A 13,909-nucleotide genomic window follows, 5' to 3' on the forward strand; every position below is an offset into this window, starting at 1 on the left:
CATTTTAGTGTTTTTAGTTATTGTATGACGGTCATGTGTCGTAGGCAACATTTGGAAAAATCAATACAGGTATTACAAGAAAAACTGCTTTTTGAAAGCATTTGACTCACCGACATCCAGAGTCTCAATAAACAGCCATCAATGGCTCATTAGGCAAGATGTAATAAAATTTTACCCAACTAAAAAATACTAACACTAAGGATCTTTCCTACATATTTTTATTTTAATTAGTTTTTACCCCTCAGCCGTAAAAGACTGATTGCTTATTATTTTTACCCTGCCAGGCGGTCAGGCAACGTGGACCTAAGCATGTAAATACAATTTTTTTAAAATATTTCTTTAAAAAAAACAAAAAAAACAAACAAACAATTTTAGGATTCCCCCCCCCACACACATGGTGTTAGATTAGCTACTAGAGAGATGAGATAAGCTACCAAGGATGATATCTTCCGCCTTTTGTGCTGACAAGTTACTTTGGGCAATGTTTAAAGCGTAATGTTAACGCAAAAAAAATTGAAGACTAAGCAGGTTGTTCTTTACATATTGAAAAATATCCAGCTATTACTGCAAGAGCAGCAAATTAAGACATTTTCTTGAAAGCAAATTTTTCAGTTGCACTGAAAACTTACCACACAGAATTATTAATGTTTTAACACTTTTAGTATGTTAAATATAATAATGTTACTGAGTTTTAGAGACGCTGGATGGTTGTTGATTTTCTGCTTTGCATGATTGCAATATTCACATGTGGTGTAATTAAAGCACAGATAATAAAGTTAAAATTACTTAGCAGAAGGTAAGTTTAGAGGAAAGACTAAAAATGTGTTTCCCATCATGTTATTAATCTGCAGAATGTGAGGAAGTGAAAGACATGACAGCAAAGCCAACAGAAGAGAAGAAGATGGAGGTGGTGAAGGACAAAGACATCGCACCTCCACAGTCTGCGCCCAGCAAACAGGAAATGACTGAGGAAGACTTGGAGGACTGGCTCGACAGCATGATCTCCTGACCCTCAGGGAACTTGGTCATGGCAGTTCAATCGCTTCAACTTCCATCCTTTGAAAAATTACGTCCACCTGGAAGTTTATGATGCTAAAGTTTGATGCTTCCTCGTTTCACACGGACCTGCCTCCCCCCCCTGTGCTGTAAGAGGCAATATGTTTTGTTTTGGAGGTGTAGAGGTTGGGACAGTACATCTCGAACATTTGTGAGAGTGTGTCAAAACGTTCCTGGAGCACACCCTGTTTCAGAGAGAATTCTCTGTTCCCTGTGAAAGTTTGACTCTGGAGTGTTTTGCTTCAGAGGAATGGTGACAGACGGGTAGTGAAAGAGGTCACAGACGACACGTTTGGTTCACTGCGTCACTGACTTTATTCATTTCCTCCCCCTCATCAAAAAAGAAATGCAGTTTACCAAAGCTACTACATACATATAAATGGCCAGACAAGAGCGGGTAACCAGTTTGTCGTCAATAAATTCTCGAACCAAGTTTTGCTGTTTAATTGTCCGTTTGTTGTGGGGTTCCTCTACTGTAGAAACAAGTGCAGGTGGGCAGGACACCACAGTTCAGGAACAAAACCAAACTAAGCAACATTTACACAAGGATCATCTAGATATTATACAACAAATATTTCTTTTTCTTTTTTAATGTAAAAGCCACAAAACTAGCTTTACCTAAATTTGCTTGTAGCTAATCCAGAACAGAGCACTGCTTGTGTTAGGAGGGACAAAAATGATATTTTTTTCTCTTTTGCATAGTTTTTTTTTTTCATAAGGCACATCGGCACTTGATAAACACCTAAAGTGAGAGTTGTCTCTGGTCCTGGAAGAACCATCTTCATGTCATCAGACAGGTTTGAACCAGCTTTGAAAGGCAAATCAGGTCTCACTCATTGGATGTTAACTAGATCATTACTAGCAGCACACATCCATTCACTTGTGGTTTGGGTAGGAAGTGACAGTAACATCCTGGCGGTAATCTAGAAATTGTGCATATTCAGACATTCAGTTGTCATGCTGTAACCCTTCACAATTATCAGATGTCTACAAACAACAAATTGTGCAGCAGGTTGGGGTTAAGCAAGTGAAAAAAGGCAATGTGAATCAGAATTAAAAGAATTATTTGCATAAAAGAGGCGTAGTGGCAGGAGACTATTTCAGTAACAACGAAGAACACGCAAACCCGAAATGTCCAATCGTCAGTTGTAAATCTTAGAGTCGTTATGTTTTGCGTTTGTGTCAGAATTCAGATTTTTTTTTTTTCTTCTTTACATTTTTTGACACTATGACGGTGTGTGTTTTGGTAACAGGGTGAAGTCAAGTTCAATGTCTTTTTTCCAGGTAGACGCAAAGTGGAGATTGGGGTTCAGAGCAGCAGACGAGGCGGCCCGCTCTAACCCAGCTGGTCCTCATATTGCTTACGGAAGCAGTCTCCAGTGGGGAAGAAGTCCCAGCATCTCTCCTGGTACATCTTCCACACGTATGACTCCTGAAAAGGGAAGGGAATGATTTAAAGGGGCCACGACTGCACATAGTTTTGGTTATACTCAGTCACAATTAACTGTTTCGAGTAATATGGCGAGATCTTTTTGTACTGTTCAGTCTTGCTGACCTCTGTCCTCAGAAAACTGTTAGGGCCAGATTTACCTACAATCTGCGTCAGCACAAAAACCTCCTTTGGCTTTAAGAAGCTACTGTCTTGCTTTTACTAAAGAGGGGCAGAGTCACCTTTGCAAGTGAAAGACGTGGACACAGGTGTTTCTGTGGCTTGCGTTATTGCATGCATGCATGCCAACGTAGAAAAAAGCACATCTTATTTTGAACTTGATGTGGTTGTAATAGTTGCCACAAGGACTGTTCATTTATTTGAAATGAGAATGGGAGAGTGGGAGAGACTTGGTGCGTATCTTGCACAGGTGGATACCTCAGAGCTCGGAGTGCAGTGCCAGAATTTCTCCTGGAACTCTGGGTCCCACATGAAATGGATTAACTAATAATCCCAATACAAGACACATAGGTACAATCTTGTTTTAGAGGGAGTGGAGCAGTTTTCAGTGCTTTAGGCTTGGTCACGTTTCTACATAGAGATCAATATATTATACAGACATCTCTGTTTGTCTTTTATCAACAGTGTACACTTTTTTTTAGACTCCTATATACTCCTACACACCATATTGAAGTATTAATATTTTAAAGTGTGTTAGTTTGTTTGATTAATGTCTAAATGTTACGATATGTAATATTGACTATAGTAATTATCTACAGTGTCACACCGCATGCAGAAAATAAAAGCGATGTGCATTAAGCCACATGAACACATATCTAATTTGCCAATCACATGGCAATGACTCAGCAGACAGGGTCAAGACAATTTCTGCTGCGATATTTCGATACTAGGTCAGAATTTAGCATAAACAATGTGAAAGTATCCATCCTGTCTCGTATCAGTGGGTCAGCCCGATGTTGATGGCTTAATAGTGTGGGAGATATTTTCTTAACACACTTTGGGCCCCTTAAACCAACTAATTTGACCACCACAGCATGCCAGAGTATTAGTGTTAACCATGTCTGCGCCCCCCCCCATGTGTCACTGACCACAGTGTACTCATCTTCTAATGGCTGCTTCTAACAGCACATCATGCCATGTCTCAAAGTCATTTTGAACTGATTTCTTGAATGTAACAATGAGTCTAATGTACTGAAATGGCCTCTAATGTTATCAGGTCTCAATCTAATCCGGAACTGAGAATTTGAGATTCATATCATGGGTGTTTAGCTGATGCCATCAAGTCAATATGGAACAAAATCTGTTGGCAAAGGAGGGTCCAACCTGGTACTATCAACATGTACCTAATAAATAGTCTGTGTTCATTGTTATAACAGCAGATCAGCTGTTACGCAGATTACATTTTTATACAGTAGAACGGGATCATGACGCAGCCCTCCTCTTGATGAATCCTGAATCCAGTCTCAGACCTCAGGACCAAACGCAGTCGGCAGTAATTTCTAGCAGAAGATTTCTCCCTTATATGAAAAACGTTCAGTTTGTCTTATTTATTTATTTCTTTTTTTTTAAGAGAGGAACGCGTGTAAAATCTGTGTTTATGCAGTGTTTTTGTTAGCACATTAGTCACTCGCTCATGCTCCCTCATCAGGTCTGTCTGTTCTTGGCCCATGAATAGACTGACTACATTCTTGTTTATAAATTGGTGGCTTGTAAGTAGATTAGCCTCAGAACTTTTCCTTCCCGTCATTATGTTTTTGCAATTGCACTATCATGGTAATAGGCCTTGCATAGTAAATCTGGCCCTTTGTGTCACAAATTTCAGATGGTCTGACTGCAAACGATAAACACTTGTTTGCTTGCATAATTATTTTCCCTAAAACATAAATACTGTGATGATATATGATATTGTGAAATAGTTTCATCCCATCTGCAGTGACTATATATCCCATCAGGGGACAGATTAAGGACGTAGCTCAACGGCATATCAGTGATTACACTGTTTTTGTGACTTATTCACTCTTAGTAGCTGAATGCAATCCTTTGCAGCTTAAAGGAATAACAAGTGCAAGCTTTCTATTTCTTTGCTAAATTTGTATCATAAGAAAAAGTACACGAACATCAAACAGAAACCCAAGTTGAATCTCAGGTGCACAACAATAACAACTTAATATCAGAAGTCAAAGAAAGCCCACGCATTGCTTCTTTCTCCAGCAAAGCTGTACCTTGTGCAACATTTCAACCCACTTGATATGTTGCATAAGTAAACCTACTGAAGTTAGAGTCTGTAACATTCCAGTTTTTTCTTTTGAGATTGGTCACAGACGGCAGATTATGCATATCGTTTTTAAAATGACCAAATACTACAGACTGGTGTTCGCTCACATACCTGACCCGTATGCTCAGTCTCATCCTTGTTAATCAGATACATCAGGAAGAACCTGCAGACAGGAGGCACAAGTGTTAAAGGGGGAAAACTTCAGTCACATTACGTTTGGTCATATTTCTGTACTTACAGGTAGTTGGCTAGGTTGTGTTCTTGTAAGGTGTGAGTTTCAAAGCCATGAGGCGTCCGGTCAAAGTAATCATTCCCAATTCCACAGATGAAACATTTGGTCTGGAAAACAAATGAGTGGGGATCGAAAATTAGTGATGACTGTTATCATCCTATTTGAACCTGCCAATTAGATTTCTGCTAATCAGTTTTTTCTTGTGAAATATGTTAAGGAAAAAGAACATACAAATGAATAATAATTTGAATTATTGAAATCTAAAATGGAAACAAATGCACAATAGATGCAAAACAAGAAAAAAGTTTGCCATACAACCTGGTCAAGTCACGTTATCAACATTTAAAAACAACACGTATTGACCAAAGTGTCGTACAACTGAGAGAATAAAACAATTGGAGCAATAAAACATTATATTACAGACAAATAGAAAAAAATGTCTAAATTAATTATTGCCTGCAGTTATTTGTAATATTTATTCTCAGTTAATTTATCAGCACATTTATTTATTTGTGCCAGTTTTGTTCCTCTGCACAGTGTGGCTCACAGGAATAGACAATTACGTTACTCTGTGGCACAAGGGAATAAACTAACTAATGAGGAAAACACTCAAAAACAATTCGAGTTGGATTGACTGACTACAGGATTATTATATCACCAGCAGCGTAGTGACCAGAGACCGTTTAAAGTCAATGATATTTGTCAACTTCATGCAACGATGGGTGAAATAATCACCGGTGATTCAAAGTCAAGTTAAACTTTTCTCTATTTTTAGACAAACAATTGAACCACCAATGAAAGCACAGGATGCCGGTGATTAAAGTTATGATGGGGTTGTAAAAGCATTAGAGGACAAACAGGTATCAAAGGTCTGTTTGCGACCAACCATCAGCTAAAGAGCGATGGAGGCAAATAAATCGCTTCCTGTGTTCATGCTCCTTAACTCACATAAAGCAGGAAGGGAATACTGTCACTTAAGGATTTCCTTGGTCAGCTGAAGCAAAAATATAGCTGGCAACAGATAGTTTGGTTAGAGCAGAGTCTTACCTCCATGTCCTCTTTCACCTGCTCCTGTTGGTCTCTCAGCTCACCAAAGGCATCAATGATTAAACCTGAAGAAAGGTGCAATGCTCTGTTAGAGGAGCATGAGAAGAAAACAAAGACCTGTGTGGTTTTTAAGTTAAACGCAGATAATGAGAAATAGTTTCACGTACCCTGGATGATGGCCAGCAGGATGACGATGACAAAGAAGAAGAAGGTGATGTCGAACAGTATGCGGTAGAGCTCGTATGGGTCTCCAGCTGGGTCCTCTAACTCATCTCCAATACCTCCTCCAGCTCTCACACCCACGTACATGTGGAACATATAGCACTACAGAGAGGGGCGGAAACAGGCATTAAAGGAAGCTACACCTCATTCAGTGTTGGCTGGGAAGGACAAATGAAAGTGGAAACTTCTCTTTTTTCATTCTATATTTCAAACTACAAAACATGGCTGAAGACTGAGTGTCACTGGAGCTGCAGCTGGAGGTTCTGAGCCTTCTATTAGAGTAAAGTTTAAAAAAAAAAAAGTCATCAAGGTCTACGTTTTACAAAAGATTATGAAAAATCATTTGTAAGCTGTTACTGTACTTCCAGTATAAAGACTCTATTTAGAGGCTTCATTTGTAGAAACATTAACTAGGAAATAATTTATAAAAGATAAGAAAATACTGTCCAATAGACACCTTCTACCTTTGGACCCTGAACAAGGCTAGGAGGCTGACATGTTCAAGTCAACCATTCAAACTAAAAGCCCCAGGAATGTTTTTTTTTTTTTTTCCTTCAGCTCCAAATGTGTCCTTGCTGAGGAATGAAGTCTTTCATTTTCACTACCACAAAAGAAAGGTATTTTTCAATTTTCAGCCACTTTCACATGAATAGGCACCGGAGGTGGTCAGACATACTGTCATCATATCGTCGCACTTCATGTCGGGCTCGTCTTCATCCTCGCTCTTATTGTAAAACTTCCTGAAGAAGTTGAAAGCCACCACGGTGTAGAGATAGACGACCACAGCCAGCAAACCCACAGTCAGCACGAGCTGAAAGGAGAGGAGAGTCATTTTAATTGGATACATTTTATCTGAAATTCTTTTAATCTCAGTGACGATTAGAGGCAACAATAGAGGAGACAGACTCGTCTCAGAGGCACAATTGGGGCCTTCTTTTTTTGACTGTAAATTTTGAGAGTAATTTTTGCAGTTTCTGTCAGAACTGTATTAAAGTGTCAATGCTACTGTGGGTTTCTTTTTCCTTTTTTTTTCCAAATAAAGTTCTGCACTAAACTACTTGAGTACTTTCTTAGCTTTCATCAGTATTCAGACTTTCAAGACCTTCAGAAGTGCAAGACCCAAGGTTCGTGCCATCACACATCATCTTTCCCCGTTGATGCTTTGCATATGTATACCATCTGTTTTATATACTGTCATTCAGTCCAACTGTCGAAACTGTTGAAAAGAAGCAAATTTTAACTCCAGTCTGACATATTTCAGAGTGTTAATAGGGTCGTGCCCTGTCTTCCTACATTAGACAAAGATGAAGCCCTAACAAGCCTTGGCAACTAAATGCCTGAGCTGATGAGCAGACAGAATCAGACCATCATGTTCTGGAGAAGGCTTCGTTGAACATCAAGTAAAGAGACAATCAGCAACAATTTAAAAAAAAAACAAAAACATTATACTGTCATCCATCTCTTTGCTCATTTAGCAGTTAGTTTTTAGGCACCTCCTGACAGCTTTTGGAGTCAGTAGGAATGGCTTATTCCTGAAAAATACACATGAATGTTCCAACAACCTCGAAATACAAGCAAAATCTTGTGTCCTTAACAGTTTTATGTCTTTTTATTTATTTCTCATGACTGTTTATCTAATATTCCATGGACCAGATTTCTGAGCCATTCCTTGTTTGTATTATTTTCATGATCTGATTATATTTATATTCAGTATGAGTCACGATGCTAGTTCTTTCATCCCTGTTTGGTCTTTGTTATGTATCATAGACTCAGATTGTTTGCTGAAACAAATATATTTTATACAGTTTTGAAACTTTTTAAAGATAAGCACCAGAAACCATTTCTTTCACTGCTTGAGTTCAAGCGAGTAGAATGCTTGTATTGTGCGATTGTTGCTTTTCCTTGAACTCTGGCTCCCTCTGCTGGTAAAACTACTTGCCTGCTTGCCATTGTGAGTAACAGATGACAAGATGGTGCGAAGGGTCTTGAATCCCATGGCGATGTCCAGCAGATGAGCAGCAAAGAAGAAGTTGTTGAAGTGTCCAAAAATAGACATGGTGGTGTACCAAATGAGATACAGGAAAGACTGGAGGAGGAAAAGGTAAATGTTGTTTTTATGAGGCTCTTTTTGAACATCACACTGAAGGTAGATGTGATGTGGACTTAAACTTACATTGTCAGTCAAGACCACGCCCAGTTTCCAGATGTGGTACTTTGTATCAATGGAGCTCAGCCTGTTGATGACAAAGTGAAAGGTGTTTGTGTTTACATGTATATTTAAATTCATCAACAAAAACTGAGTTTTTACTTGGTTAAGTCATGTTAATAGATAATAGAGAAGGTACAGTTTTGTAGTTTCTGTGGCAGTTCTTGCCAACGACCAGGTGTATCTCTTCAAAATTGTTCATCTCTAGTCAAGGTGAGTCTTAAAAACCCTCCTTGACTGTACTCTATTACAACATTGGAGTCGCTTAATGTAATATATAAATGTGTTTACTGCATGCGCATCTCTGAAGGAGGAATAAGAAAACGGGAGGTGTGTTCTCACCAGGAGACCAGGGACGCTTCCTTCTCAACAGTTTCCACTGTGGGGTCAAAGTCCAAAGCGCTCTTATCTAGGCCCAAAAGCTCAGCAATGCGTTCTGCTCCATAGAGATCACCATATTTGTTAATAACCTGCACATATAGAGGAGCACAGGAGAGAACAGGTTCATTAGTTAACTTTAACTAGCAATGGAAAAAAAAAACTGAATGGCATGCAACTAACTGTGTAGTATCTAATGTAATGCACAACTGCCACCAGAGGGTGGCGTTAATGTAACTATAAGCTGTTCGCCAACCACCATTAGAGGCTCTTCCTACACCTCCAGCTCCATATTTTATTCTTAAGTTGTTTCGAGGGCAGCTTTGCATGATTCACAGTTCAAAACGATCTTTATTTATCTTATTTAAAAGTCAACACATACACAGTCATCTGTCTTTGTATGGGGAACAATCTTAGAATAACAGGCGAATAGCTCCCAACAAATCATGAACTATATTTTTGCTTAAAGTGGCTTTCTATTACTCCAAGCTGTGGGTAAGAAAGTCTAAAGTGTTTGAGAGTTTGTCTAGTATTTCAGTTTAGAGAAAGTGACAATAGTTACCCTTAAAACACAAGTAACCTCGGGGGGAAAAAATATATTAAGAAACTCCTCATTACTCATTAGATCTCTTCATATTTAGCCATTTTGTAATTTAGAAAAACAAATGTGTTTTTTCCATATTAAGTGTGAGCTACACCGACATTAGTCTAATCACACTAAAGAGTCAAGCTTAGAATATAATACAGCCTGTCAACCAGCTTCCCTGACACAGAAGATTAAGCCTAGTCCCAAACTAAAAAGAAAATTAAAAAATTCATTCAAAACTAGCATGAAAAGGTTTTCAATTTAAGAATAGGCTTAATCCCACCTTAATCCAGGAAAATGGTCCATTCCTCCACACTCACCTTGCGCTTGATAAATTTGTCCCAGTAGTTGTTTGGGAAGGATCTGTAATGGAAAGTGAACAACAGAGACTCAGTTCACCTGTTGGAATAGTGTCTAATATTTAACCCTAATATCAGATATTTAATGATCAGACAATTAACAAATGAAGACATAAATGAGAATCAGAAATCCATCTTGGATTGATTTATTTATCAATCAATCTGGGCTCAATCTCTGGCTCATCCAGTCCATGTGTTAAAGCATCCTCGGGCAAAATACTGAAAACCAAGTCGCACCCAATGCATTTATCGGAGTGGGAAAATTTAGATGAAGTGCTTGGGATAGATAAAAGCCTGGTATGAATATTTATGTGACTGGGTGAAGAAGACAGTAGAAAGCACTTTGTGTGCTCAAATTGAGTAGAAAAGTGCTATAAAGGTAACAGTCTGACCTCCAAAAGTCGATTCTGTTCATCTGGAAAACGCTACGTCCAGATGAACGTATATTTATATACAATTTTTAAACCAGATAATTTCAAACAAAATCCAAACCACATTTTTAACAAGGCCAGAAACTCACGGGGTGTTGATGACAAGTCGATCCCACTGGCCTTTGATATCATCGTCAGATGGCTGCTCAGTGATGTACAGCCCATCAAATTCAAGCTTTCTGGCAATTTCTTTCTCCCTCTTGAAAACCACCAAAGGAACCTAAAATCAAAACATTGGGACAGTAAGACTGCATCTTTTAGAAAGTGACCATTTTCAGCCAAACGAAGGCATTCCCCACCTTCAGGCAGTAGTACCCGACCAGGCAGACGAGCGAGATGACGGTGTGGAATATTGCCAAGAAGCGCAGCGTTGGTAACATGTAGCCGGTGCTCTCCTGAAGCACAAACTCATCCATGTCAAAGAACGTGTCCTCGTCATCCTCTTCGTCAGCACCCCAGCGGTTTTCACCTTCAGCTTCTTCATCACTTTCACCAGTGACCTGAAGCGCAAAATATACCTTGTACACTCATATAATGAATATATTGGGCCATTTTTACCAGATGTTTCCAGCTTTATCTTTGCATTTTGCCTTCTATAATCATTGGGAACCCCTCCACTGATATGAAGCTTTTCAGGAGTTATTGATTGATGTCTCTCTGCTACAACACAGCACTCAACACGTTGCTGTTTTAAAGGCTGTCTAAACAGACTTTTTTATGAAAGTTTTGGTCAAAGTTTTAATGACTTGTTTTAGACTTCCTTGTTTTGTGTTTCTTATTTAAGTGGCAGCGCAAATTCACTTGTGATGTTCATGTCATGTCACCTTTTGTCATTTTTCAGTTTTCTGTGAAAATTTGCGCTCCACTTGGACTGAAACTTTAACGCTTGAGTTACCTTGTAGAAGAGCAGAATGAAGTTGATGGCAAAACACACAAACAGCGCCAGGAATCGGAGGTTATAGAAGTTACGAGCCAGGTAGTTCTGTGAGGAAAGAAGTTTCACAGTAAGACTAACTATTGATAGCTTTCAAAGTGTGCCCACATTTTAGAGATAACTGCATAAGGAATGAAACCTAAACTGATGACTTACCAGCGTCTTGTTCAGATAGACATCCAGAACTGCAAAAATACTGGACATGAACGCAGGTGCTGGCCCTTTAGGCTGACTTGACCTGGTCTTGGGCTTCTCCTCTGTCACTGGCTCCTTAGCCTCCTCCTCCTTTGGTTTATCCTCCTTCTCTTGGTTCTCTGTGCTGTATTTATCATTTTTTATTTGCTTTTTAAGTTAATTTTATTTTGATGGCAATTACTTTTAATTTCACTTAATGTTACTCACTCTGCTTTTTCTGGTTCGTTCTCAGGGGTTTCAGCCTTCTTGGCAGCAGCTTTCTGCAAAACCCCCCCCAAAAAACATTTATATAAGATGAGAGGATGGATGGAAGGGGAAATTAAAGGCAGATATCTAAATTGTGTTTGTGACTATGGACCTTCTTATGATCAGTGGAGGGCTCAGCACTCAGCTCGCAAACATCCCCCAGGCCTGGCTCCACATGTTTTCCTCCTTCTTTTTTAGGCGCGTTTAGCATCTCCATCATCATGTCAACCTCTACAATGTCCCCTGTTGGTGCCATGGCTATGTCCAGGTTTCCTAATGATTCTATAGCCTCCACTTTCTCTCCCTCTATCACATCTCCGTGGATGCCGAACTGAGTCGGGTCAGGCATGTTTCCGAGGATGTCCGTCACCTTTATGTTCTTGGCTCCCTCGACTAAACCTCCACCAAACATGGAGGACCAAATGACGTGGAAGAAACCAAAGATGAGGCTGTAGATACCCTTAAAAAAGCCAGTGAAGAGCATCCAGAAGAAGGCAAAGAAGCCGGTGATTATCTCCTTGATGCTCAGCTTCTTGAGTTTCTTCAACTTCTTGCGCATGTTTTTAATGGAAAACATCTGGCGGACGTGTGCAATCTTGCCCTTGACTGAGCGACATGCGGTGGTGAAGGCAGAGGCAGACTCCAGGGCGTGCTCTTCCTCTGCAGTCAGCTCCTCCAGGATGCTGTGTCCATCTTCCTCTTCGTCCTCTTCGGGCTGTTCAACCACTTCTGGCTCAGAGATCTGTGAGGCCAGCTGCATCTCAAAAATGGTGTCCTCGCAGAAATTCACAAACATCTCCATCTTCTCGCTCTCTCCGCCCTCGTTAACCACGTCAAAGATGAACTGACGCTTGGATTCTTTCACCTGCGGCTTTTCCCACTGCTCACGGCTCGACTCGCTGATCTCAAAGTAAACCCTCTCGATTCGCTTTGCACTGCCCATGATTTCAATACGACCCAGGTAAGGCTCAAAGTAACTAAGCACACTTTCAGCCAGATCTAAGAAAGTGGCAAGTCGGGAGTCATGCGGCATGTGTTCAGACAGGTTGGTCAAAAGGACTGCCACATTGAAACCGATGTCTTTGGCTGGCTCATGGAACCGCTCCACAAACTCCTTGTAGTTGAACATGTCATTCTCGTCCGCCTCTACACACGAGAGCAAGAATTCGATCTCAGACTGGCTGTACTGCTTCTGGCTCTCCATGGACTTCTGGAACTCCTTCTTAGAAATGATGCCTTTACACTCAGGGTCATACTCCTTGAAGTTGTCAGAGGTCGTGAGATCCTTCAATTTAAGGAACATGTCGAAGAACTTGAGAATCATCTCCACATTGCTGGAAGACTCCACCAGGGTGTCAACCATCTGCTTTCCAATTGTTCCATTAACCACATTACCTGGGAAGTAAGGCACACATTTTATAATCATATACAAAGACAATGACATATTGTCTTTGTAGACAACTTTTTTTGTACATGTGTATTTAGTCTTTAAAGCCCAATTATTTTTTCTGTTTCTGGTATTTTCTCCAACATTACATTAAAACTTCATGCTCTTACCCTCAAGCAGAGACAGCAGCATGACCACCATGTCTTTCTGTAAGTCCATCAGTTCTTTCAGCAGCTCAATTTGACTGGCATCCTACAAGTACATGGTGAACTATCAGTCAGTGGTTTGTCTTAAGCAATTAGCCATTTGCACTCGTTGTTTGGTGTTATGGCATATGTATGTATCATAATAAGAAGTGACATGTTTTCTGCTACAAAACAAACTATATGCTGTGGCTGCAATGCTTTACTTAGCGATGTACCTCCTCACAGAAATGAGAAAGTCTATTAGCCTGCTACAATTGTACAAGTTGCATCATACCTGAGACAGCTTCATCTGCATGTTGGCGAAAACATGCAAGAAGCCCACCACTGCATCCCACAGTCTGCTGTGTGCTAAACTCTGCTGATTCCCAATACATGGACCCTGCAGGAAAAAAAATGAAGGGAAGAAAAAACATCATGAAATATTTTAATCCTGACTTGACAAACTCAACAGTGCTGACCCGAGAGATCAGCATCTTACCTGGATGTACTCAGTCAGCGAGTTAAATATCTGCTTTGCTACAGATAACGCTTTGGAAAAGTTTCGCTTTCCGGTTTCATCAATTATTTCTTTGCCAGAGTAGTACCAGTAGAAGTCACTGATAGATTCCTGAAGGAGGACCACAGTGAGAACAGGTTAAACAAACACAATAAAGATGGTGACGATCATACTAAAGATGGATCCAGCCTTCAGTTTTGTGC

General features: G+C 39.9%; 2 protein-coding genes across 2 annotated transcripts in view; one reads left to right on the top strand and one right to left on the bottom strand.

Annotated features, from left to right (window-relative positions):
* aven (apoptosis, caspase activation inhibitor) overlaps window positions 1-2,381 on the top strand; it is a 37,660-nt gene extending 35,279 nt beyond the window's left edge. The window contains exon 6 of the mRNA XM_063495501.1: window positions 852-2,381. Within this exon, the coding sequence (XP_063351571.1) occupies window positions 852-1,009 (158 nt within the window). The 3' untranslated portion in view covers window positions 1,010-2,381. The remainder of the gene's footprint in view (window positions 1-851) is intronic.
* A 3-nt stretch (window positions 2,382-2,384) lies between these two features.
* ryr3 (ryanodine receptor 3) overlaps window positions 2,385-13,909 on the bottom strand; it is a 115,390-nt gene continuing 103,865 nt past the window's right edge. Inside the window, exons 90-108 of the mRNA XM_063495500.1 lie at window positions 13,689-13,817; window positions 13,485-13,589; window positions 13,175-13,256; window positions 11,730-13,012; window positions 11,579-11,631; window positions 11,333-11,495; window positions 11,138-11,224; window positions 10,542-10,742; window positions 10,332-10,462; window positions 9,773-9,815; window positions 8,831-8,958; window positions 8,456-8,516; window positions 8,222-8,368; window positions 6,959-7,093; window positions 6,228-6,384; window positions 6,061-6,125; window positions 5,020-5,120; window positions 4,893-4,944; window positions 2,385-2,488 (exon numbers count right to left, since the gene is read on the bottom strand). Of these exons, the coding sequence (XP_063351570.1) occupies window positions 2,393-2,488; window positions 4,893-4,944; window positions 5,020-5,120; window positions 6,061-6,125; window positions 6,228-6,384; window positions 6,959-7,093; window positions 8,222-8,368; window positions 8,456-8,516; window positions 8,831-8,958; window positions 9,773-9,815; window positions 10,332-10,462; window positions 10,542-10,742; window positions 11,138-11,224; window positions 11,333-11,495; window positions 11,579-11,631; window positions 11,730-13,012; window positions 13,175-13,256; window positions 13,485-13,589; window positions 13,689-13,817 (3,219 nt within the window). The 3' untranslated portion in view covers window positions 2,385-2,392. The remainder of the gene's footprint in view (window positions 2,489-4,892; window positions 4,945-5,019; window positions 5,121-6,060; window positions 6,126-6,227; window positions 6,385-6,958; window positions 7,094-8,221; window positions 8,369-8,455; window positions 8,517-8,830; window positions 8,959-9,772; window positions 9,816-10,331; window positions 10,463-10,541; window positions 10,743-11,137; window positions 11,225-11,332; window positions 11,496-11,578; window positions 11,632-11,729; window positions 13,013-13,174; window positions 13,257-13,484; window positions 13,590-13,688; window positions 13,818-13,909) is intronic.

This window comes from Pelmatolapia mariae, linkage group LG15 (assembly GCF_036321145.2).
Source record: "Pelmatolapia mariae isolate MD_Pm_ZW linkage group LG15, Pm_UMD_F_2, whole genome shotgun sequence".
NCBI lineage: Eukaryota > Metazoa > Chordata > Actinopteri > Cichliformes > Cichlidae > Pelmatolapia > Pelmatolapia mariae.